This window comes from Pristis pectinata, chromosome 8 (assembly GCF_009764475.1).
Source record: "Pristis pectinata isolate sPriPec2 chromosome 8, sPriPec2.1.pri, whole genome shotgun sequence".
Taxonomy (NCBI): Eukaryota; Metazoa; Chordata; class Chondrichthyes; order Rhinopristiformes; family Pristidae; genus Pristis; species Pristis pectinata.
In genome coordinates, this window is record NC_067412.1 from 20,221,083 (window position 1) to 20,248,189 (window position 27,107).

At 39.3% G+C, this 27,107-nt stretch overlaps 1 protein-coding gene across 3 annotated transcripts in view; it reads right to left on the reverse strand.

Moving 5' to 3' along the window:
* Nucleotides 1–7,880: 7,880 nt before the first annotated feature.
* syt17 (synaptotagmin XVII) overlaps nt 7,881–27,107 on the reverse strand; it is a 33,429-nt gene continuing 14,202 nt past the window's right edge. For 2 of the 3 annotated variants that reach the window (XM_052021769.1, XM_052021771.1), the window contains exons 7-8: nt 26,829–26,984; nt 7,881–8,935 (exon numbers count right to left, since the gene is read on the reverse strand). In XM_052021769.1, coding sequence (XP_051877729.1) covers nt 8,739–8,935; nt 26,829–26,984 — 353 coding nt within the window. In that variant the 3' untranslated portion in view covers nt 7,881–8,738. Of the gene's footprint in view, nt 8,936–25,260; nt 25,495–26,828; nt 26,985–27,107 lie in introns of those variants that run through there. The other variant, XM_052021770.1, reaches the window with a different exon arrangement.

Here is a 27,107-nt window from a genome sequence, read left to right on the forward strand (position 1 = left end):
ACAGCATGCTGATGGACTGTGGGATGAGGAGCACCAGTGAGATTTGTCTCATATTTTCTGGAGTCAAAGTACTGATACCAGATAATTAACCAAATTAGATGTGTTGCTTTAGGCACTATTTACACTTTTTACACTGACACTGGACTACCCAGAATTGCCACCGGTAGATCTTATAGCCAGCAACTAACATTGTTCAGACGTGGAGTACAAGTTTCACTGACCCTCTGCGCCTTTGGGTCTAGCGGGTATGGTCGGAACCATCCCTGACAAACCTCCAATAGCCTTTAAGGGAAGGCAAAGCTGAGGACGAACATTCAGAGACATTTAACAACTAGTAAAGTTGAAGTAAACAATTTTTAAAAATTAACATTATTAATATTTTAACATTTTAAAAATATTAATATTTTACATTATTAATATTTTAACATTCATAACATACAAGTTATTTAAAGTGCAGGATCTGAGTGGTAATTCCCAGAATTCCACTGGGCATTGCCAGACTAGCTGCAGTGTAAACTCGTAGCTTCACACCCCAACCCCCCAACTGAATCTGTCAATATATCCCAGACTCACAGTACCTGTATACAAATGCACGTTGTAGAACTGCCATGGCTAAACTTTATATATATGTAGCTATTGCCAGTTTGAAAACACCTAACTACTCATTCCCATGTCACCAAACTGTGAGTTCTTTGACTTTTGCTCAATCCTTTTATCACGTACTCATCAATGCTAGAGAAAGGAACTCTTTCTATTTAATATTCTCAGCAGTAAATTTCTGTCTTTACCCCCTATGTGTTAACTCAAGGGAACAGGTTGTCTGCTAGTTATCTATCTCATTCAATTCCCAATGTCTCTATCAAGACTTCCAGGTTGAACATTATACCAAGGAGAAGCTCCCTGTGGTCTGCACCAACAATAACCTTTGATTCCAATAACCTTTGGTTCCACAATGGCACCAATATGGCATTTTTGCATTTCCCATTCCAATTGTCCCTTGGCTTCAGAGTGAAGGAGAAGTTCCCTGTGGTCTGCACCAACAATAACCTTTGGTTCCACAATGGCACCAATATGGCATTTTTGCATTTCCCATTCCAGTTGTCCCTTGGCTTCAGAGTGAAATTACCAATTCATGCCAAACAGTTTCATTTCCATTCCCAACTGAAAAATGGAAGAGACTCATTCCATCAGTCTACGATGGATCTGACCCAAACTGTCAGAACTAAGGAATAAGTACTTAATAACTGCATGACTGAAGTCCACTGTTTAGATCATTTTGAATAATGTAATATAGTTTGACTTGAAAAGCCTCTTCCTGCCAGGAGTTCCCACTCACATTTCAGGCCAATTGTGCATTCACAAGATACTAGATTCAATCTAACTATCCAAAGAGGAAAAGTATCTGCAGGATCCTTACTCTGAGAAAAGAGAGAGAGAGATTCTAAAGCCAGCATAAATACGGCCTGAAATGTTGGTGCATTAATTATTACTCATTCCCATCAAGACCAACTCCATATTCCTCAGGACCTATCACTGGATGAGGGAGAGCTCATCTGAGTCAAATTAAAGCCTGTTAATGTGCAAATGGAGGTACAGAGAACTCTGACTGCCAGCTGGGTGAATTAGGCACTTACACGCTACTGTTTCAGCTGATGGTTCAGTCAAAGAGATGATCATAAATTGATTTTCATGAGCCCAGGAGGCATATGAATGCCCTCCCAGTGGAACATAGAACATAGAACATTACAGCATAGTACAAGCCCTTTGGCCCACAATGTTGTGCTGACATTTTATCCTGCTCTAATATCTATCTAACCCTTCCCTCCCACATAGCTCCCCATTTCTCTATCATTCATGTGTCTGTCTGAGAGTCTCTTAAATGTCCCTAGTGTATCTGCCCCCACAACCTCTGCTTGCAGTGTGTTCCATGCACCCACCATTCTCTGTGTAAAAAAAGTTAACAATATCTGCCCTCAGGCATTACCAGGTCTGTGTACTCCACTAATAGCTGCCTGAACTCTTGGGACAACACTTATCCCCATGATTAACATTGTTCAAAGCTGCTTTGACCAAACTGAAAGTATTCTACCTGGTTTTATCTGGCAATCGTGTTGTGACTTTTCTCCATTCCAATCTTTTTAAATTTTTCTTCCCTGTCCGTTTCTGTCTTCACTGCCATGAACAAATAAAAGAAATTCATAGAATTCTTTGTCTCAGATGGAGACATTCCAATTATCTTCCTCTGACACCTCTCTCCATTGCCCAGACTCAGCAAAATGATGTTCTAAACTTTACCTCCATCACTAGCCCTGATCAAGTTATTTTTTTCTTATCTTCCCTCATGCCTACTCTGAGCTAAATTGCTGATGAGACGCCTTCTCTATCCCCTTGACCCTAATCCCACCTAATATTATCTGCACCATCACTAGGACCAGCCAGTTCTACCTCTGTAACATTGCCTGATATTAGCCATATCATCTGATGCCAAAACCCTCATCTATATCTTTGACCATAAGACCATAAGGCATAGGAGAGAATTAGGCCATTTGGCCCATCGAGTCTGCTCCGCCATTCAATCATGGCTGATTTATTATTCCCTCTCAACCCCATTCTCCTGCCTTCTCCCTGTAACCTGTGACATTTTTACTAGTAAAGAAACTATCAACCTCTGCTTTTAATATGCCCAAGGACTTGGCCTCCACAGCCATCTGTGACAATGAATTCCACAGATTCACCACTCTCTGGCTAAAGAAATTCCTCCTCATCTCAGTTCTAAAGGGAAGTCCTTTTATTCTGAGGCTGTGCCCTCTGCTCTTCAACTCTCCCACTACTGGAAACATCCTCTCCATGTCCACTCTATCCAGACCTTTCAATGTTCGGTAGGTTTCAATGAGATCCCCCCCACATCCTTCTAAACTCCAGCGAGTACAGGCCCAGAACCATCAAATGCTCCTCATGCGTTAACCCTTTCTTCCCAATCATTTCTTGTAAACCTCCTCTGGACCCTCTCCAACACCAACACACCCTTCCTTAGATATGGGGCCCAAAACTGCTCAAAATACTCCAAATGTGGTCTGACCAATGCCTTATAAAGCCTCAGCATTACATCCTTGCTGTTATATTCCAGGCCTCTCAAAATCAACACTAACATTGCATTTGCCTTCCTTGCTACTGACTCAACCTGCAAGTTGACCTTTAGGGAATCCTGCACTAGGACTCCCAAGTCCCTTTGCACCTCTGATTTCTGAATTCTCTCACCATTTAGAACATAGTCTATGCGTTTATTCCTTCTACCAAAGTGCATGACCATACACATCCCTACGCTGTATTCCATCTTCCACTTCTTTGCCCATTCTCCAAACCTATCGAAGTCCTTCTGCAGACTCCCTGCTTCCTCAACACTACCTGCCCCTCCACCTATCTTTGTATTCACCACAAACTTGGCCACATAGCCATCAATTCTGTCACCCAGATCATTAACATAAAACGTGACAAGTAGCGGACACCGACACCTGGTGAACACCACTAGTCACCAGCAGCCAAACCAGAAAAGGCCCCCTTTATTCCCACTCTTTGCCTTCTGCCAGTCAGCCAATCTTCTATCCATGCTAGTAACTTACCTGTAATACCATGGGCTCCTATCTTGTTTAGCAGCCTCATGTGCAGCACCTTGTCAAAGGCCTTCTGAAAATCCAAGTAAACAACAACCACTGACTCTCCTTTGTCTACCCTGCTTGTTACTTCCTCAAAGAATTCCAGTAGATTTGTCAGGCAAGATCTCCCCTTAAGGAAACCATGCTGACTTTGGCCTATTTTATCATGTGCTTCCAAGTACCCCGAAACCTCATCCTTTGTTACGACTAAACTTGATTGTTCCAATGCATTTCTGACCAAAAATCTCACTTATTCCTCTTTGTAAATTTGAGATCAACTGAATCCCTTTTGCTCATGTCCTGTCCTGCTCTGGATTGGTACTGGTATTGGTATTGGCTTATTATTGTCACATGTACCGAAATACAGTGAAAAAATTTGTTTGTGTGCCATCCAGACAGTTCATGATATACATTAGTACATCAGGGTAGTAAAAAGAAAACATAATGCAGAATATAGTGTTGCAGTTACAGATGAGATGCTGGTGGATGGGATTAGTATAGATAGGTTCTTGATGGTCAGCATGGACATAGTGCAAAGTAGGGCCTGCTTCTGTTCTTTTGACTCTGTTTACATGAATGATGCTACATATATAAATAGAAGTTGTTAGTGTTGTTGGAGGTTTCCTGGCCAATATGTATTCCTCCACCAAGATCACTTCAACAGATAATTTGCAAGATGAGAATCATGCTACAATTCTAGATAAAAACAGGTGCAGCTAACCACTGGGCCCTCTCCTGTGTGATAAAGCAGGATTAGAAGGTTGGGGGGGGGGAATAATTGGAATGGGGCTTCATTCCCCATTTTATGGATCCATAGTCTTACCCAATCTCTTCATTGTTATTCATAATTTGCATGTCCAGAGTTCAAAACACATTGTCTGTGAAGCACAGAATTTAAGAGCAGGCAGGTTATACTGGAACTATATATAACATAAGTTTAGATTGAGTACCTTATACAATTCTCATCACTGCTTTAAAGGATAAATGTGATTACCCTGTGGAGATTGCAGAGGTCTCCAGCATTGTTGCTGGGACTGGAGAATTAGATAAACTGTTGTTCTCTTTGAAACAGAAGAGGCTGAAGGGAGTGTGGATCCAGGTATACCAAGTTATGGAGGGCTTAGATAAAATAAATAGAAGGACCCATTTCCCTTAGCAGAGGGGTTAAAGACGGAGGGGGAAGGGGGTTGGATTGAAAGATTAGAGAAAAAACTTGTTTCCTGCCCGAGGTTATTGGGGGTCTGGTACGCACTGCCTCAAAAAGGAGTAAAGGCAGAAATTCACATCATATTTAAAAAGTACATGGATCCTGTTCACTCTTCATCTTCACCTGCAGACTCATGTTGGACATGACCAAGCAATCCCTCAGTTTTATGTTTCCAGCCTTGTTTCTAATCGCTCTGATGAGAGGGATGAGAGATCTTGTTTTCTAATCCCTCCATCCTTCCCCACTGATGAGCCTCCCGGCACTTATCCCTGCAACTGCACTAAGTGCTACACCTGTCCCTACACCTCCTCCCTCACCACTATTCAGGGCCCTAGACAGTCCTTCCAGGTGAGGCAGCGTTTCAACTGTGAGTCCGAGGGTGTCATTTATTGCATTCGGTGCTCCCGATGCAGCCTCCTCTACATTGGTGAGACCTAACACAGATTGGGTGACCGCCTCGTCGAGCACCTTCGCTCTGTCTGCCGCAAAGGAAAGGATCTCCCGGTGGCCACCCACTTCAATTCCACACCCCACTCCCATACTGACACGTCTATTCACGACCTCCTCTACTGCCATGTTGAGGCCTGACACAGGTTGGAGGGACAACACCTCATATTCTGCCTTGGTAGTCTCCAACCTGATGGCCTCAACATCGACTTCTGTAGCTTCCGGTAACCCCTCTCCTCCCCCCCCCCTTTTCTCCCCCACCTTTGTCTTTCCTCATTCCTGTGGCCCCCTCACCTCTTCTCTTTCCCCTCCCCTACCCTCATGACCTGCCCATCTATTCCCCACCTTCTTCCCCCCTATTCCGTGGTCCACTGCCCTCTCTGACCAGATTCCTCCTCCTTTAGCCCTTTGCCATTTCTACCTATCACTTCTCAGCTTCTTACATTACTCCCTTTTATCCCTCCTCCCCCACCCACCTACCTTCCCCCTCACCTGGACTCACCTATCACCAGCCAGCCTGTGCTCCTCTGCCTCTCCTGACCTCCTTATTCTGGCTTCTGCTCTCATCCTTTCCAGTCCTGATGAAGGGTTTCAGCCTGAAACGTCGACTGTTTATTTCCTTCCGTTGATGCTGCCTGACCTGCTGAGTTCCTCCAGCATTTTGTGTGTATTTCTAATCCCTCTGTTGGTTTGACCCCACCCTATCTCTGTAACCTCCTTCAGGCCTCCCAGATCTTTGCATCTTCCTATTCTGGCTGTTTGATCAACCCCATCCCTTTTGTACCCCCTGCCCAGGCCCAGCTAGTTTAATTGCAGCACTGTGGCTTCAGCCTTTAAAAACCTAGGCCCGAAACCTCTCCACTGCTCTACCTCTTTTTCTGCCCATAAAGCTACCTGTTTGACCTCTCCATATGAGGCTTGATTTCAAATTTTGTTTGATAAAAGCTCTAGTGAAGCTACTATATAAATTCAAACAATTGTTGAATGCTACCAATTACTGTAAATGATTTTAGCTGAACTTCCCTCTTGGCAGTGCACAATCTTGGTCAGCAAAGTCACCTCCTTGTATCTGCAGAACGTTGTTTTCTTATGTCACTTATTTGCCTTTCAACTGTAAAATCTTTCTTCATTTCTATTCACTTCAAGAACAGCAATTACATTTGCCACTTCTGCTCGTCTTAGGATCTAGTTAACCCAGAATTCAGGGGCCTAAGGACTTCAAATCCTCACTTTGATTGAGTGAATTTTGACAATGTCAAAATCTAAAATGGATGACTGAAAATCTCAACAAGGCTACTAAAAGCATTAAATATCGGATGTACAGTGCTCTGCCACTTTTAATTAGCAGAAAGCATTTAAGTTCCCCTGCTCAGCTTCACGCCACCACCCCCCTCCCTACCCCCACCACTGATAACTCTCATCCAAGGTGGGCTGCCGTGGAGTTCCCAGAGCTTGCCCACCTAGAGAACTGTTCCTCAAAAATTATCCGAAACACCCAACTCTTACCATAAAACCAATTCCTGCTGGTTTTAGTCACCTTTTCTATGGGTAAAGTTTCTCACAGTCCACTCTATCTGTGTCCCTCATGACTTTGTACATCTTAGTTCGGTACTCCCTCAGCCTCCTTTGCTACAAGGAGGACAAACCCAGCCTACCTAGCTGAAACGCTCCATCCCAGACAACATCCTCCACACCTTCTCCAGTGTAATGACATCCTTCCCATAACTTGGTGACCTTAACTTCACATACAGTACTCAGCTCAGGCCTAACCAATGTTTATAAAGTTGTACCATAATCTCCCTGCCCTTATATTCTCTGCCCCAGTTAACAAAGTCAAGTATCCCATTTGCCTTTTTAATCACCTTTTCTACCTGTGCTGCTGCCTTTATGGCCCTCAATACTTCCTACAGTCCTTCCACTCAATGTGTATATCTGAGCCTGATTAGTCTTCCTAAAATTCATCACTTCAAATCACACTTCATCTGTGATTGTTTTTCCCAGGTCATCAATGTCATTCTGTAGCCAAAGACTACCCTTCTCAATTTCAACAATTCCACCAATTTTCTGTCAATTTTAAATGACATTTCTTTCTCTATTAACTTAACATGGGTTGAATTTAATTTGATGAATTAATATATTTGTCTCATTACATACATATGCATAAACACATATACACACTTAAAGATGGGCAACATCTTTTCCTTTCAAAATGTATTAGTTAAAATTACTTTAGGATTTAGTCACTTTTAAACAGCTCTTTACTGTTTGACTTCAGATAAAAACATTCAAGTGATTAACAAATAAAGTGGTCTTTCAATTTACAATGTATTGCAAATAGAAAGATTTTGTGACTAATCCTCAGTCATAGCCCATCATATACAAGTACAGTACACTTACAACATACAGTGAACAAGTATATTAAATCTGTGATATCCATATGTAAAGGAACTATTTCTTCCTTTAACCATACCAGATGCATATATCTTTGACTTCCGCATCACTATGTTATTTATAACTTGGGTCAATGTCAACATATGTAGTTCTTAATCAGCAGAAATGTACGACAAGATGAATGCATTACATCTCTACATTTGCTTTATTTGGAATATATACTCTGAACCAAAACAATATGCTCTAAATTTGCAATGAAGCATCTATTAAAACACAGATGTCAATAGTTTATTACTAGCAACCTTCTGACTGTATAATTAGAATTATATCCATACATCTTTCATTAAAGACTCAAATATCATATACCCAACACACAAGACTCTGTAAATATGTTGCATCAATATATTATTCTACCAAAATATTAATAGCAGGAAGTCCTGACATTAGGAATACAAGTGCTCACAGCTGCTCTGCACAATTTATGCAACAGTTCTATGAATCTCAGCTCATCATTACAACAATAATGTGTTCAAATATCTATCTAACATATCAATAATCTAGCGATAGCAGCCTCTGATTATTGATAAGCATGGTGGAAAGAAATACAGCACTGGAGATAATATAGTCATATCCACGTAAGAGTAATCCTTCAGCTATTGATGGCTTCCACAAATATGAGCCCCATCAAGAAAATTCAAATCTAAACTATTTCACTACTTACACCAAGAAAGCTCACACTGATCTTTTTAAACGTACAATAGGGACAGCCAAGTTCACCTTAAATCAGTTATTTCTTGCACTACTGGCTTATGACAGCATGTTAACAATATGGGCCATTACGAATCATTTTGTTAGCACTTCAAAATTAATTTACTAATATATTTGTTTAATGCCGCATAGTTTTTACTTTTAAGATTACAAGTCAAAGAAGCTTTTATTTCTCTTTGCCAAGGTGCGTGACCTAATACTGCCTTTTCTTTATCCATCCGGTAGTAACACCAGCAAGCTTCAACCTGGTGGGAGTAGGTGAGAGAATTCCATCACGTTACTTCCAGTGATGCCGAGGAGACACGGTCACACTCAGCACGTGAACGCAGACTATGCCATTGCTCAGATGAGGTCCGGTGTAGGTTCAGAAGGCGACGCCAGTGATTGGACTCAGGTGCACCTGTGGAGTACTGACCAATGACAATCCGACCAACAAAATCATTGCTGCTTTTCATGTTGTGACCATAGACTAAAAAAGATAAAATAACACAGTTAGAACTTTAAAAATGTAAAATATTTAGTATCAAGTATGATCAATTGCTTTCAGAACCAAACTCCAGTGTTCCACTGGAAGAGCCACAGAACCACAAATGAAAAACTGATACATCTTGGTGGTCTCTTCAACTGTCCATATTGATTGTAGGATTTGTAATTATTCCAAATTAAAACATTTGCATGTTCCAATAATGTAATTATTTTGTCATCAAAACTCATTAGCAAAGATTATCAATGGTCTCATGTTATTCCTGATAATGTCATAAGTTTCACCAGTCAAGCAGGCTGAAATTTCAGTTCCAAATGCAGTAGTTAATGAAAACAACAAATATTGCTAATCTTAATAGGACTGCAAATCACAACAAGTTTTAGCTGCAATATACTTACCGATGTGTCAATCGTAGACTAAATCTACTCACTTGAATTTTAAGCAAAATATTCCTAGTTTTAAATTTTGTTAAGATTATTTTATTTACTATCTATCAACACATTTCAACATGTAACAGAAGTGATACTTTAGCAAAATAATAATATTTATGTTTAACAGAAACAAATGCATTAATGGTTTTGCACACAGGATTGGATTTTCTCATGGTAAAGGTAATGTATGATATTCTTATCAAACCCATTGACTAGCTGGAGGTAACATTTCTGCAGCAAGTTTGTGAAGGTCCTGGAAAGAACGCAGAATAGTCCTGTGAACGGGGGATTTCAATTGTAAGATTAGGATAAAGATTAAGTTGGCTGGAGGTCAATGGAGAAAAGGCACTTGACAGGAAATTTCATGCAGGTGTGTAAAATCATGACTGGTTAATGTAGGAGGTTGTTCCCATTAATGGTTCAAGAACTAAGTTTTAAAATTTTCAACAAAGATGAAGGGCATGTAAGGAAAAGTTCATTTTCCTCAGAAAATAATTAGGATCTAGAATTCACTGCTTTTACAGATGGTGGAAACAGAATCAATCTGTACCTTCCAAAGGGAATTGTATCTGCAATTTAGAATAATTTTTAATGCCAAGAGGAAGGAGTAGAGAAATGATATTGAAAGGACTGCACGACTAGGAGCTGGCGTAGACTTGATGGGCTGAATGGCCTCCATCTGCACCATATAAAAGTGAAATATTTTGAAAATCTCTGCCATATACTAATCAGTTTTCTCCAACATGTAGAAACCACATGTAAAAAATAGTAACTGGTCTTCAAACTGAACATTATACATGAATAGTTAATTGAACATAAAATGGAAATTAAATATAATCATCTACTGATCAAATGGTAGCTCAAAATGGATGGTTAGTGATAGATTATAGCTGGTAAAAGATTATAGTTATAGATAAATGAAACAAATAACATCACCATTAAAACCTCTGCTGCCCTCAACAGGTTTTGTTTTGAAACACAGCATTTATAAAGTTTGTTGTAATATTCATTTAATATTTAGAAAGAAATGTTCTACTGAAATAAGGATATGAAGCAAATATCAACATATAAGAACAGTGAAACAAGCCCAGGGTGGGCAATACTCAGTGGAAAAGTATTACTCAGCAGAGATAAATCCATCCCAAGAACATCAAGAGGAAATGTAGAACGTAGCTGTTCAGTGCAATACCCAAGTAAAACACATCTATTTTAACTTTGTATTTATTGACTTTTATGTCCAATATTCCAATTTGCTACATGGCCAATAAACTTATTCCTGAAATGTGGTCACTGAAGTTATGTTGGAAAATGGCTCAACTTAGTTAGGCATATGGTTCCACCAAAGTGCAATGGGGAATGCACCAATGCTGTTACATCACTCGTTCAGCACGTGTGAACAAGGACGATTTTTTTGATAGCCTTTCCTTCTGATATGGACCATTCTGCAGCTGAGAGTCAGGGCAGGTGTGTTGCACCAGGAAACCATTCTCTCACTTATATAACTTTGTTTATTTAACTTCAAAGAGGATAAATTTATAATTAAATCTTCATCAGTCTATTTGAAATGGCTTTTGTTCATTCTGTCAGCATTTGACAGCAAGAAGCAAAAACATTTAAGATGTTTTGTTGAATCTTTAGTGGCATGAATCTCATACAACTGGTATATACACATGTACTGCACATTGGCCCATTAAGATATTCACCCACAATTTACTAACAAAGCAATGGCAAGCTTAATATACACTCTGATAATAATGTACCAATCATTTTGGCAAAGAAGAAATATGGGATGAGTAGCAAGCCACCACAAGTTGCTGACAATTTTCACTTTAGCATCATGAAATTGACAGGCTGTCATCAAGCTCCCATGGGTTTCATGAAATTATTACATTTGTATTTTGATTACCCATTTAACTACTGCAGAAAGTTAGGGTGGTAAGTAAAAACCTGTGAATGTTTTAATGCCAGGAATTACATTCCCGCAATAACAGTTCACATTTCTGACCAGAAGGGAAACAACTGATATGGTCTTTTTATCTCCTTTTGAATGTTACAGTTCTTTATCTCTGGTTACCCTCACTTTATTGCTCTTTCTATTCCTGATTCAGCTCTAATTCACCTAACTTTCTTTTCCATAATTCTTCTGTTTCATTTTGAAAAGTTTTGGGAAACCAGTTTCAAAAAAACAGAAGCAAACTTATTGCGACATTTAAAAAGTGCCGATGTAACCATGATAATCCTGAACTAGTTTTGCTATCTTGTCTCAATATGAATTTCTCACTTTCATGCCACTTTCACAGTTCTGTCAAATGGCAAGCTCCATATACAACAGCTGACTTTATTGCATCTGGGTAGCTTAATATAGTGTACATTATTAAAACATGAAATGGCTGCATGGTTCTAGCGATTGCAGATGCAGCTGTACTCTGGCAATACAGAGGCAGATCTTGGGTTGTCATGTGCATTTCCTCACATCATGAATTGGCAACCCCTGCTTCTGCTAAGACGAGATATTTAAAGGAATCAAACTGTCTCCTTCATGTGAAGCAAGGTAAACTAGGGGCCAGGTTACTTCTGTTTCTTGGTAGAGAAGTATGGAATTTTGATGAAGACACCTGCAAATTGTTATTCTGAATTCTATAAGAGTAATTCATTAAAACTATTTTGCTTTGAATACAGATGAAAGAAAGCTATTGGTAAAATACAAATTGACCAAAAATATGAAATTCTAACAATAGAATTGCTCTTTCTGAGGGGAGGAATGGTTCACAAGTAATTGAAAACCTTTGTGAAAACTTTCCCTCAATGTAGAATGTCCATCCCCACATCAATTTGTTTTAATGAATTACTTTCATGGAATTCAGAATAGTCATTTTCCTCATTTAATTATTTCTCCCGCTCATTATCTCCCCTTGCAAAAGCCTTCATCAACACTCCATAGTACAAGTTAGTTCCTGATGGCTCCAGGATCTCTAAGATTATCCAGGAACTATTTATCTAACATATAATTGTTCTTTGCACAAGAGAAGCATCTAATTCCTGCTCCCTTGACCATTGACCGCATCCAGAGCAACTTGAACAGCAACAGAGGAGTAATAGGCATTTATCTAAGAGGTGATGTTGAAAACTGAACAGGTTGGTTGAGGATGTTGCAAATTGGATGTTAACAATAGTGGCTTGCAGCACCCTTCACAACTTTGCCACTGGGGGTTTCATAGCCAAGTTGGCAAGGGGTATCCTTGTTTCCTTGGATTCTGCATTGCAATTGTATTTTGAGGGCTTTATTCTACTTACTACAAGGACATCAGAGGACAGGTTATCTCAAGAAAGGTTTTCCCCATTTAGCTTCTCTATCACAACCATACCTTCTCCCCACTGTAAATAAACAATAAAAATTAGCTGTCCTACAACAAGGTAGTTACATTCCCCTCCTTGGTTCTGAACAAACATGCAAGTTATCATTACCTGAGTGAACAAATCTTCAGGAAAATATGCACAGTATTTCTCCAATAAATAATAGCAAAATGCAAACACTCTCCTGATGCAATATTTTCCTTGGGTATCTATACATCCCCTTCTATAACCTATTTCAGTTTTCCTCCAAAGTGACATCTGAAGAACTGGATCACTGGAGCAGGTTGGTTTTTCAAGCTGAACAGAACAGTCAATATAATGAAGTGGGCGCTGCCTAATGGCATCTGTTTTACGGCACAGAGCCAGGTTCTTGCTGCATCTTTGGAGAGAGTTACTGAACATTGTAATCATGCCTCTCACATTTTACAGGAGGCTTGGCATTTCTTGCTCTCCTGGAGAAGGCAGTATACAGGGGGTGGAACTTGCCTTTTGCTATGGTTCTCTAGGTCATGCACACTGATCGCCTCCAATAATCATTATGCTCACATAGAACAGGTGTGTTTGCAGATATGTGTGTAATACCTGTCAAGTTAAAATGTTCTCAAAAAGCAGCCAAACTTGATCTGATCATTTGTGTTACCCTCCCGCCACCTCCAATTAATGTAGAAACATAAGAAATAGGGGCAGAGTAGACCATTTGTCCCTTCCAACATGCTTCATCGTTTGTCAAGATCATGGCAGAAAACTTGCCATTCTTGGAACCAGTTTAGTGCATCTTCATTACTATGGCAAGTAAATACTTGTAGAGAGACAAAAATGGTTTCCAGCCGCAATCTTAATAAAGTACTATGCAATCGCAATATAACTTCCTTACTTCCGTATTCAAATCCCTTGTAATAAAAGTTAACATTCAACTTGATTTAGAAGTCTGAATTAGAGCAGTGCGGAGATCTTGGAGGGTTACAGGGCTAAAGAAGATACTGAGAAAATGTGGTGGTAGTGGTGAGATGTCGGAGAAAACCTATGGACGGATTTGCAATAGAGGATAAGAATTTTTAAATCATAGCTTGGCTTAAACTGCAGCCAATATAGGTCAGAAAACCCAGGAGTGATAGGTAAATGGGACCTGACGTGAGTTCCAATGTGGTGGCAGAGATTTGGATGAGCTCAAGTTTACAGCAAGTAGAATATGAAACCAGACAGGACAGCACTAGGATAGTTCAGCCTGCTGGTAACACAGCAAAGGACAATGGTTTCAGCAGCACATGAACTGAGGCAAGGGCAGAGTTGGATCATGCTGTGGAGGTAGAAGTAGGCAGATTTAGTGTTGGCACTAATATGAGATTTGAATTTCATCTTGGGTCAAACATAACACCGAGGTTGCAAATGATTTGACTCACCTTCAGGCAGGGTGAGAGATAGAAGTATCCTCCCCAGTGCACTCTCGTCGTACTCTGTGAATCATCTGATACCACACCTTTCCTCAGCACCACTATCTAAATTCCCTCCTGTGAAAGTTTCTGTGTCTCCTTTTGGAAGCACATGGAGACCAAGTATAGGCAGTGGAAGGTGTGTACCATAGTTCAATCAACCCACCCATCCAAACTAACTGTGGCACTGCTTGCAGATTCCATGCGGGGTTTATCAGTCACTTCAGAACTGCAGTGCAAGCAAGTAATCTTCAACCCCCATGAGATTGATGGGTTTGCTCTATGATTTGGCATAGCCCTAATGAGTCAAATGGCCTCCTATATCACAAGAGAATATAAAATATATTAGAATATGATTGCCTATAAAGGAGATCACAATATTAGGGATGGAAACTCAACACGTGTTTAAAAAATGAACAAAGGTTGGAAACAGTCTGGTTTAGTTTGAGACTGGGATGAGGAGGAGATGAATTCTGAGATGAGGATGATGGTTGGTTCAATTGTTGCACAATTTACTTGGAAGAAATTATGGCTTACAAATGTTGAATGCAGACTATGGGGATGACAGGAACAGAGAAGAAAGTGAGAGGTGGTGGAGACAGCAGAGATTTTAAGAAGTTTGAGGAGGGTTAATGCACTAAAGACTGATTATTTGTTGGATTACTTCCACTGTTCTCTCCAATAAGGCTGAAAAATAAATCCACAAGGCCTATTGCAGAATGACCTCTGGAAGAACTGTGTTATATGTGTTTATAATACAGTTATAATGTATAAACTATATTATAAACACATTCAGCCATAAATTAGTTTAGGCCATCATTCAGTCGTAGAATAGTGAATATGCACAGAGAACACATGAAAGCTCTACATGGGCTTGAAGCTGGGTCTGGCATTTTCTTTGAATAACTGCAACATTCTGCAGTCACCTCCAGAGGGAGCCTGTTGCTTTACTCTCCTCCACTGAAGACAGGCTACATTACTACTGCAATAACAGAACTCATGTTAATTCTGGCACCACATCAAATAAAGCAAAAGAACAAACACCACCAAGTCCCCTGATCACTGCTGCCCAATACCCAGGAGGAGATTCTTAAACACATCTTCAACAGCAATTTGACTACCTCCTGGAAAATCATCTGTTGAATGGTAACACAGTGATTAAATTACTGTACTGGCCTGGATTAATAATCCAGATTAATAATAACCATTAATCATCCAATGACCAGAATTAAAATCCCACCACAGTGTACCTGTGGAATTTAAATGTAGTTAATTAATTATTATCAGAAATAACATTTATCAGTGACCAGATTGTTGTAAAAACCCATGTGGTTCACTTGGGGGAGGAAATCTGCTGTACCAACTGGCCTTTTTGTAACACCAGACCTCTACCAATGTGGTTCAATCTTTCTGTCTTTTTGAAAAAAGTCTGGCATGCTATTCATTTCAAAGGGGATGAGGGATGAGCAATAAGTTCTGGCCCTGCCAGTGGTACCCACGTCTCATGAATGAATTTTTAAAAGGGCAACACAGAGGAGATGTAGTACAGACAACAAAATATTGATAACTATGTGCCTTTTTAGATTGCTTTCCTTCACATTCCCTTCAGGGATATCAATTTGGAAATACCTAATGCAGCAAACTTGATACCTGCTGCATCCAGCAGAAATGAACTGACTTTAAGCTATTTATAAGTCAAAATATCAGCAGCAGCTTTAGTTTGCATACTATGGGTAGATGAGGTGGGGTAGGGGTTACTCCACAGCCAATACTGAATCAGGTAAGATCTGGATAAAGGAAGAAGGTTTTCCAAACCGGACTCCTTTGCATCTGTGAACAGGCACAGCACAATCCTGTTTCTAGGCTATTATCTTCAAGGCACTACATCTGCAGCCAAATTGAATCCAGAGTCACACAAGTGTGAACAAAAACTATTGATGTTTTCATCTGTCCAATGAAATAATACACAACAAGTATTTTAAAAACAAATTTGAAATCTGGCCATGGTGAAACGAGCTATAACAGAAATAACTAAGCCACTAAAAATTGGTTTCCGTATCATTTTGTTTAGGCTAATTCAATTTTCATAATGCATTTAGTTCTGAGAACCTACAGCAGTAATTTCATTTAGCATCTCAGAAAGAAAAAAATAATCAATCACAGTTCATTGCCAAGCCAATTCCTCCATTTGCACTGAGGTATGGAAGATGTAAAATGTCAAATATAATTAAATAAATGTGTTTGCCACTTAGATAATACAGAAGATGAAATTTACAAATCCTATTCAATATAAACATTAATAATCCCAGATTGAAATTTAAATGACATTAACTCTCTCTTCCCCAAGCACTAAATTTTAACAGTGTTTGTTGTGTTCCAATAGAAGAGAGATATCACATTTATATGACATAATGATATCTTCTTCTTAGACATTCCTCTGGGATTGTGGATGACTTACTTCCACTCCAGTTTTGTGAGACTGAGCTGGCAGATGAGGTCAATGTGGGAAACATAGAAGGGACAGGAGGTTCCTGATGAGTCATGCTGGTGGGACCTTGTGAGGAAGTGCACTCCTTCCGTTACTTCCACAGGGCTTCTGTCTGCTCCTGAGACATGGATTTGAGGTTCTCAACACCATGCCAAATGCTCCAACTCTACTTTGAATCGTCATGGCAAGAGATTCCCAGAAGCCAGGAGGGAAGTTTCATTTTTTTGAGGATCTTCTTTGAAGCTTTTCCTGTGTCCACCTGGTAGTCTCTTCCTGTATTAGCGTTTGGGATATTCTATTTCAGGAGTCTGGTGTAAGGCGATCTGCCCAATGTATCCTATTGAGTGTAACAAGGGCCATGATGCCAGTAGAGAACACTGGCATTGGTCTGTTCCTCCTTCTAGTGAATTCGGATGATTCTGTGGAGATAATGTTGGAATTATCTTTCCAATGACTTGAGGTGCCTGTTATTGGTAATCGAGGTTTCTGAAGACAATGTGTTTTGAGATAAATCTGAAGACTTGCTCTTCAAATACCCTTTTCCTCAATTGACCAAAGGCTGTGCGGGAGCATTGAATCTCATCATAAATGGCTTGGTATGGCAACTGCTCTGCCCAGGACCGCAAGAAACTGCAGAGAGCTGTGGACATAGCCCAGCGCATTACAAACACCAGCCTCCCCTCCTTGGACTCTGTCATTACCTCTCGCTGTCTTGGTGAAGCAGTCAGCATAATCAAAGATCCCACCCACCCAGGACATTCTCTCTTCTCTCCTCTTCCATTGGGTAGAAGACACAGGAGCCTGAGGGCACGTACCACCAGACTTAAGGACAGCTTCTACCCCACTGTGATAAGACTATTGAACGGTTCCCTTATACAATGAGATGGACTATGACCTCACGATCTACCTTGTTGTGAGCTCACACCTTATTGCACTGCACTTTCTCTGTAGCTGTGACACTTTACTCTGTACTGTTATTGTTTTTACCTGTACTACCTCAATGCACTCTGTACTGACTCAATGTAACTGCACTGTGTAATGAATTGATCTGTATGATCGGTTTGTAAGACAAGCTTTTCACTGTACCTCGGTACAAGTGACAATAATAAACCAATACCAATACCAATACCAACGTCTGCCTTGCCAAGAGGTGGCTCCCGGGATATGGTAAGTGGTCCACATTTTCCAGATCTTGCAATAAACTTTATTGTTAAAGGCAGTGTGGTGTAACATGGGCAGGTTGGCAGAGGGCCTTGCTGGTGTAAGACCTGTCCTCTCATATGCTTCAATGAACAAGTCAGCAATGGCTTGGACCTTGGTCTCTGAGTGAAGTCAAATACATGTGTTATCTGCATTTTATAGCTCAATTATTAAGGTTTGTGTAATCTTGGGTCTGGCACATGGTCATAGGTTGAACAGTTTCCCATAAGTTCGGAAGGTCAACTCTACTCCACAGGAGTTTTATTGGAGATAAGATGCAACGGTGCAGTGAGGTTGAGACGAGTGTCAAGCAAATAACACAACCTTGATTGACCTCTATTTTCACTGAAATTGACTCTGTTATAGACCCATTGATTAGGTTCATGGCTTGCAGGCTATCATAAAGCGAACGTAAAACCATGATGCAATTCCGTGGCCTGTTGTATTTAAGGAGGGTATATAATGGTATATACACTGCACTTAACTAAATCATGTGAACATATCTTACCAATTGGTTATTGTAAATGAAAATGAACCTCTTTCCTCTCTATCCCAAACTTTTATTGCAGGAGTAAAAGACTATTTCAAATAGCTTCATTTAATGCAGTGTATAGTGGCAGAGTCAGTGGAGTCACTGAACTGATATCAGGAAGACAGGACTACTGATCAACAGACATAAACTTAAATCCAGTTGTGGCAGCTAGAAGATTTACATTTGTTGTTAAATAAATCTGGAAATTAAAATTAACTTGGTATCAATAACTCTGAAACTACCAGATGGTCATTAAGAAAACTCATCTTGAAGAAATCTATCCTTACTCAGTCTGGCCTATTTCTGACCCCAGACCGTGTCTGTGTCCCTATCCAGTCTGGCCTATGTGTGACTCTTAACTTTCCTCTGAACTGGTCCAGCAAAGCACTCTGTGGAGGGGACAATTAAAAATGGGTAACATATGCTGGTCTGGTCAACAAAGCCCAGATCCTATGAACAAATAAGTAAATATTGTCAAGTATAGTAAGTTGATCATTTAGTTATCGTCCAGTAGTGTGCTGGTTATTAACATTCATTTCCAAAGCACCAACATTTTATACAGTTTCACAAAAAAGCAGAGTACTAATTGTTTTGTTATTGAAAACAGACCCAGCTGGGTTGAATTAATTGATCTCAGCCATGGCACCAGCTGGGCTGTTCCGAATCAGCTTAATGCTTCTGGGCCCAGAAACAGAAAATTAGCTCAGGTTTTTATTGCTGGTACAATCTAGTGATCACTGCTGCAAAACGTGTGTGTGTGTGTGTGTGCTTGTCAGCTGCAGAATTAAATCAAGCTTTCCTGTATTAGTCTGGGCTCTTCCATCCACTTCCTACCTCTCTCAACCAAGCCTTCATTGTGACATGAAACAGCTTGCTGCCACTGTGTGCGGTATTGGAAGACTTCCAGTGTATAGTAGACCGCAGAATCACAGGATTGTTATGGTGCAGATGGAGGCCATTCAGCCCATCAAGTCTATGCCAGCTCCTAGTCGTGCAATCCTTTCAATATCATTTTTCTACTCCTTCCTCTTGGCATTAAAAATTATTCTAAATTGCAGATATAATTCCCTTTGGAAGGTACAGATTGATTCTGTTTCCACCATCTGTAAAAGCAGTGAATTCTAGATCCTAATTATTTTCTGAGGAAAATGAACTTTTCCTTACATGCCCTTCACCTTTGTTGAAAATTTTAAAACTTAATTCTTGAACCATTAATGGGAACAACCTCCTACATTAACCAGTCGTGATTTTATACACCTCCATGAAAGTTCCTGTCAAATGCCCTTTCTCCATTGACCTCCAGCCAACTTAATCTCTATCCTAATCTTACAATTGAAATCCCCCGTTCACAGGACTATTCTGCGTTCTTTCCAGGACCCTCACAAACTTGCTGAAGTTTGGTAACCAGAATTAAACACAATATTTCAGTTGTAGCTTAGAATGATCAAAATGTACAGAACAGAAATGAACTGTTTCATCTCACCTCATCCATGTCGACCATGATGTCTGTTTACACTAATCCATTTGTATGCTTTTGGCTTAACCAGTGTTTTAAAAAAGTTCAATATAACTCTGCTGCTTTTCTACGATATACTCCTATTTATGAATCCCAAGATCCCATATCTTTACTAACAAATCTCCCAACACACCCTGCTACTTTTAAGGATTTATGACCATGTATGCACAGGCAACCTTGTTCCTGTGCACCCTTCAGAACTGTGCAATTTAGTCTAGATCATCTCTGCTTATTTTCTCTGCCAAAGTGTATCACCAGACTCCTGAAAGAAACATTCAATTCCAAGGTCTGTCATGGAAAGAGATTACTATGTGGTTAGAGGAAAAGATTAAAGGATTTGCTTAAGGCCTTATAGAAAAAAAAATTGCAACATCCCCATTCACTTCTGCAAGTCTTTGGCCCACTATCGCTCAAAGTGGAGAAGGAGCATTCAAAATGGTTTTGAACATACACAAGTTCTGATTAAGCATCGAGCAGCTGCATTACCTCACAAACCATCCTTGATCCTGAGGGAGTGCCTAAAAAGAAGAGAAACATCACACAACACTTCTCTGTATTAAATTTCATCTGCCACTTGTCTGTCCATTTAGTCAACCTATCTGCATCTACCATGGTCTTCATTGCTCACAACATTTCCATGTCTATGTCCTCAATATATATCAGACAAAGCAGTGGTCCCAGTACTAAACCTGGGGGAATATTGCTGTCTACCACCTCCAATCTGTAAAACAAATATTTACTACTACTCTCCACTTTCCGCTTTAAAACAAATCCTATCCATGCTGCTAGTGCCCCTTCAATTCTATAGGATCTGAAGACGATATGCCAAAATTTGCAGTGAAGTAATGGTGAAGTAAATTGCATTCTATTATATATGCACAGTTAGTTTAACAAATTAAGGTGAGGAACAGATGCCTTGTTCAACCTACAAGAAAAAAAAATTAAGAAAACTAAACATGCACAAGGATGTCTAATCAATGGGAGACAGTTAAATGTCTTATTTACTTTAGAAGGAATGAAGGAAGACTATAATAGGACTGATACTTACTTTATTTAAATAAATGTTTTAATTATTTTGCAATAAATAGGTTTGCTGAATTTTAAAGCCATTCTCAGAAGAATGAGATCATACTCTGATTAAAGGCTAAAAGGGCCAATTACTTTTACATTTTGTATATAATATAATTTGAACAAGCTTCTTCACAAAGTCTTAATATGTAATTTTGAAATTGCCTTCAATAAGAAAACTTGGGATTTTTGTTAGCAAATTTAATTTGCACAGATTGGTTATTTTAGTAAGTCTATTTCTTTTAGGGGAAATTAGTTTTCTCATTCCATTGGAACATCATCTGGGAATTATGATATTTAACAAAAGAGCACCACCGCATATTTATAGGTAACAAAGTAAAAAGCTAGCTGGAAATACTCAGCAGGCCAGGTAGCATCTGTGAAAAAAGAAACAGGGTTAATACTTCAGCTCAAAGAACCCTCATTAGAACTAGGAAAGTGAGAAAGCAAGTTAGTTTTAAATTGTGGGGTGGGAGAGGGGAGACCCTGAGTTACCAGGTGCCTGTCACTTTATTCTGCATCCCTCTTCTATTCAGACCTATCTGTTTGTGGCTTCCTGCTCTGTTCCAACAAAGTCCAACCTAAGTTTGAGGAACAGCATGTCACTCCCCACTTCTGCTGTAAGATTATCTATCTGTCATTTAACTCAGTTTCTCTCATGCCACAATCACTGCCTCATCTGCTGGGCATTCCCAGTGTTTTACTTTTGATTTCAGGTTTCAGTAACAGCTCTGACCTGCATTTCACAGGTTAGTTTGTTTCTTCTTTCTGTAACTTCCCTTGTTAATCTCCTAACCTGACAGCTCCATTGGAATCTGTCTGTCCAATCCTGACAGCCAGATTCAGTCAGAAATCTATCCTGACTGAATAGATCAGTCAGGATAGATCTATCCTGAAGGATAGGCAATCCTGGCCTTGTCCTATCAAAGATATTCCCTTTGTCCTATCCATTCCACCCAATCCCACCAACTTCAATCTATATATCTCTGTCTTAAGCAGTGACCTCCAGTTCTAGATTCCTCCACAAAAGGAAACATCCTCTCTAATCCCACCCTTTCAAGAACCCTCAGAATCTCACACATCCTTCCTTGAATAAAGCGATCAATCCTATACGTAATACTCCAAACGTGGTCTCACCAGTGCCCTATATAAATGAAGCATAACCCACCAATGTTTGTATTAATTTCCCCTCACAATAAGTGATAGTATTCCATTAGCTTTCTTAATTACTGGCTGTATATTCACACTAGCCTTCAGTGAATCATGGCCCAGATCCCTTTGCATTTCAGAGCTCTGCAGGATCATACCAGTGGCCAATCATAGCTATAAACCATGCATGTGCACCAGTGAAGCTGGGAATAGACTGGACTGAGTACTTGTATTGAAGGACTGTGTTTTCAAAAAGCTCATGGCATTGGGCAGTGAGGAGATCAAGAAGGCATACACTTGGGTGTCTACTAACCCTTCCTAAGCAGACCATTAGTCAGATGAGTTTGGAAGTTAGAAGCTAATCAGAAAACTAGACCAGAATGAGATTCTCATTGGAAAAAATGTACCATCATTCTGTGTTTTTTTCCAGGATCTCTATGTTTATTTCAGAACAGGTCCAAACGTGAATAAAACAGCTAAATTTCACCAATGTGGTAAGAGCATCTGCCCTTGATGTGCTAGCAGTGTTAGCAGAACTGAACTCATGCTTCGAACCAAGCAATGTGATTGTGGTTGTTGGAGCATAATCATCTCAGCCCTGAGACATCACTGCAGGAGCTCTCAACAATTTTAGTTGTTTTATCATTGATTATTCCTCCAACAGAAGATTAGGTGTCTGTAATTTCATTTCATTTGCAACAGCTCAGGTAAATAAACTATCCTAACCCACTGATAGAAAAGCTGAACCAAAGTTTGGGCTTCAACTGATAAGTGGCAGGAACCTTTTGTTCCTCACACGTATCAAGCACTAGCCATCTCCAGCAAATAAAAAATTAGCCATCTCTCTTCAACAATAACATTGCCACGAATGAGGTGAAATGCTGGAAACAATCAGCAGGTCAGGCAGCATCAATGTAAGAAGACACAGAGTTACCATTTCAGATTAAAGACCCATTGTCAGATTTGGGGAAGAGTTAGTATTAAGTTGCAAAGAAGTTGATGGAGTCACAGACATTGCCTGACCGGCTGAGTGTTTCCAGTGTTTCAGTTCTTATTTCAGACTTTCAGTGTCTGCAGATTTTTTTAGATTTTCATTTTCCATTGACAACAATCTAGAATCCTCATTGACCAGAAACTCAACTGGACCAGCCACATTGAGGTTACAAGAGCAGGTCCCGGTCTAGGTTGTCTGCAATGTATGACCGCTCAAAGCCTTTCCAATATCTTCAAGGCACAGACAAGAAGTATGATAGATCACGTTCTAGGGAAAAGTGAAGCTCCAACTTAAGAAGCCTACTCCATCCAGGACATAGCCCTTTTTGATCTTGATATATTTTATTGGCTCTGTATCATAATGTTTATTCCCTACAGCACCAGATCACCAGGGTGTAATCTGCACCATTTACAACACACTGAGGCCTCTTTATAATGACCCACCTGTACCAACAGGAACAGATACTGGGTAAGACTACCAACACCAGTTCCTGTCCACATCACTGTCATCAAAATTGTGGAACTCCCTACCTGACAAAAAATATCTTTTCCAAACAGCTGCAGTATAGGAAGACAGCAGTCAAGCACCACCTTCCGATATAAGTAGAGATGAGCATTATATTCTACCCACACTAACAATGCCCATATCCCATGAAGGGAAAAAAACCTGCATTTGGAAAAGTGTAACTGAGCTAAATCTGATAACAAAATAACGAGCACAGATGGAATCAAGTGATTTAGAAATCATTCAGGTTTTAAAATTAACTTAATGTGCTGATGTGGAGAATGCATGGAATAAAGGGAAGTATGGGCATGGATCTGCATTAAACAAACTGCACGTTGCCTTAACTACAAGGATGACAGTTTGGAAGGACTCCTTTTATCAAAATTCTTGAATATGATTGTTAATTCATTCTTCACAGGTATCAATTATTTTACAGAATGGTGACCCCACTGAGGAGGACTGAAGCCTGAGAAATCTGCAGTTCCAGCTTGTGACATAATGTCCCAAGGTTTAGCAGCTAAAATAACGGACACTGTTTGGCTATTGATTGAATTAAAGGGGGAGAATAATATATTATCTTTCATAATTTTTTGTAAAAAGTGCAGCCTTTTTTCATGGTCATCAGAGTTTACAAAATGTTCCTGGTCTGCTCATACTACTTAGTGTCTCCTTCATTTCATTTTGAGAAAACATGACTGGATTATTTTATCTATTCATTGTACCAGTACAAATACCTTGTACTTCAACTGTAATTTCCAGATGCATTCAAAATGTTTTAACTAGTCTTATTTTAATTGATGAATAAATAGAACAATGTTTCATCTAGACAAAGATTTTTTATTCAAGTATTTGACCATAGTGGATACAAGATTGCAACCAACACTAACATGGAATTTAGTGACGAGCAGAAACTAGTCCCTGGGTGTACCACCATGACAACGTTCCACAGGATACTGAAAATGCACTCAAGCACATCAGCAGTAATATGCTGAAAGATTTCTTATATTTCCTACAAAAACTACCATTTCAAAATAATAAAATGAATTGCTGTCACAGGCACAAAAGTATCAAACTTATGGTTAAGAATGTGCATTTTTAAATAGTAAATTATCAGTAAATTTCAGTACAGTATTCCTATACCATAGTAGTTTACTCATGGGTATTACAACAAATTTGAGCTCAGCTTACCTGGATTTGCTTGTTTGAATCCTCCATGGCCTCAGTAACAGATCTAATTAGCATTACTAATGACACACTAAGTGATTGCAACAGGGAAAAGGGAGCAAAGGCATTTAATAATTTGTTAGAAAGGGTGTAATGCCAGAAGACTAGTGGACATTTAAATTTTATTTACAGCGTGGTAACAGGCCCTTTCGGCCCAACAAGTCCGCGCCGCCCATGTTAAACCCCCAAATTAACCTACCCGTACGTCTTTCGAATGTGGGAGGAAAACGGAGCACCCGGAGGAAACCCACGCGGACACGGGAGAACGTACAAACTCCTTACAGACAGCGACGGGAATCAAACCCCAATCGCTGGCGCTGTAATAACGTCACGCTAACCACTACGCTACCGTACTCATGTAGAATTGAACATACTTATTGTCAGTAAGGCTCATTTGGCTGGCCTCTAGGTTTCCATGGTTCTATTAAAAATTATAGGCTTTGTAACCTATTTGCTGGTCAAAGGTAGTCATTTTTGCAGGCAGAGAAAATAAGACTGTAACTTTGTGGTCCTCCTAATACCAAGGACTGTTTTCATTCCCTCCAAGTTCTTTGTAAAGTGGAGATGCATTCATTTATTCATCTTGCCCCAGTCTTGAATTGTGGACTGGCATTTGTGCTCTCAATTTGTAAAAAGCTATCAGCCCAATGTTCCCTGCATAAATGAAGGACAATTTCAAGTCAATGAGGTCATGAGCTACACTTTTTATATTTCCAATCGATACATCTGGATTACCAACAGCTATTTTTCCCTCCTAAAAGTATCATTTCTTATTTACTAAAGTGCTAGATTATCATAGCAGTGCCCTGATTAAGCTCCAAAAAGCAACTATGATGCAATTTCTGTATTCCCAGATGTTTAATAGTTAAACCATTTACATAGATGATTCCTTTTTAAGGGTATTTGAACCTCATTCCTAACATTGTCCTTTTTTCCTAAGTTTCAACTTACTTAACTAAATAAAATTCTGATAATCACTGGGGTACACTGATGTTCTAATGGAAAATAGAGAGAATATGAAACATTATTGAGTTACTGTAGTTTTAACAAGAAAGTAAAAAATTCTGGAAATATGATTTGAAAAGATAATTCACTGGTGCAGGGAATGTGTGTACAGCAAGAACATTTATAACCTTTAGCTCTGAGCTGCTGAAATATTTGTATTTCTTATACTATTAATTAGATGCTATTTGTTGATTGTGTATCCAGTCTCTATAAACAACAAAATCATACTTGAGCAACACACACAAAATGCAGGAGGAACTCAGCAGGTCAGGCAGCATCAATGGAGGCAAATAAGCAGTCAACATTTTGGGTCGATACTTGACTTTGCTTTTCTTAAAGTGTACTTTGATCATTTGATATGCACAATAAAGAATTTGGAATCAATTTTAATATTCTGTATACATAGTTATCGTTATTAAACACTATTATCTATTGGGAATATTGATTTCCGATTTTTCACCTTTAATGCCCATATTTCAATACATATAATTTTATTCCTTTAAAAAAGATAATAATTATTTTAAGTATTACCCAATGTAACACCAATCCACATGAGTAAGAAGATTACAAGTTCCTGGCTTGTACTGTGTTAAATGATCTCAGCTGGGTAGCAACTGGCCACTATGAATAATGGTAGCACCACCGTTTCAGAAAGGAGTAAAGTGCAGTTTTTGCACCTGATTATTATCTGCTGGAACCAAACACCTGTGAATAGTCCTGTGAAATGGCTCAAGTGCAATGTTCACTATGGTGGAATAGTCTGCCACAGCTAACTACCAAATCTTTTTACTTAAGACAAAATGTCTGGACCCTCATGCTATCTGTAGAAATCTAAAAAGATAATTTTTTTTAAAAAATGGGAAAATTGATACTTACATTATATATAACAAATTAAACATTTTCAATTTGAATTAACTGGCTAATGTGTTGGTATTTTAACTCAGTTAGCTAAGAACCAATTAATGAATACTGTGTGTACCTACCTGTAAAAACTAAGCTGATATCTTCCAATTCTTCTGATTGAACTTTAAAACTGAAAGATTCATTGTAGAATGGATCTATGGTGCCCTTCATGCAAGATGTTCTTTTTGTTTTTACCAGTTTCAATCCATGCACCAGCTGAACTTTAACAAATGGATCTATCAAAGTTTAAATGTAAAACAAGTTGAAAACAATCATGTCTCACATTAGAAATATAATTATCTCTATTTAACTTGCTTTTTACATACTGACTAGGTTAAAATATGTTTGAAAATGAAAGC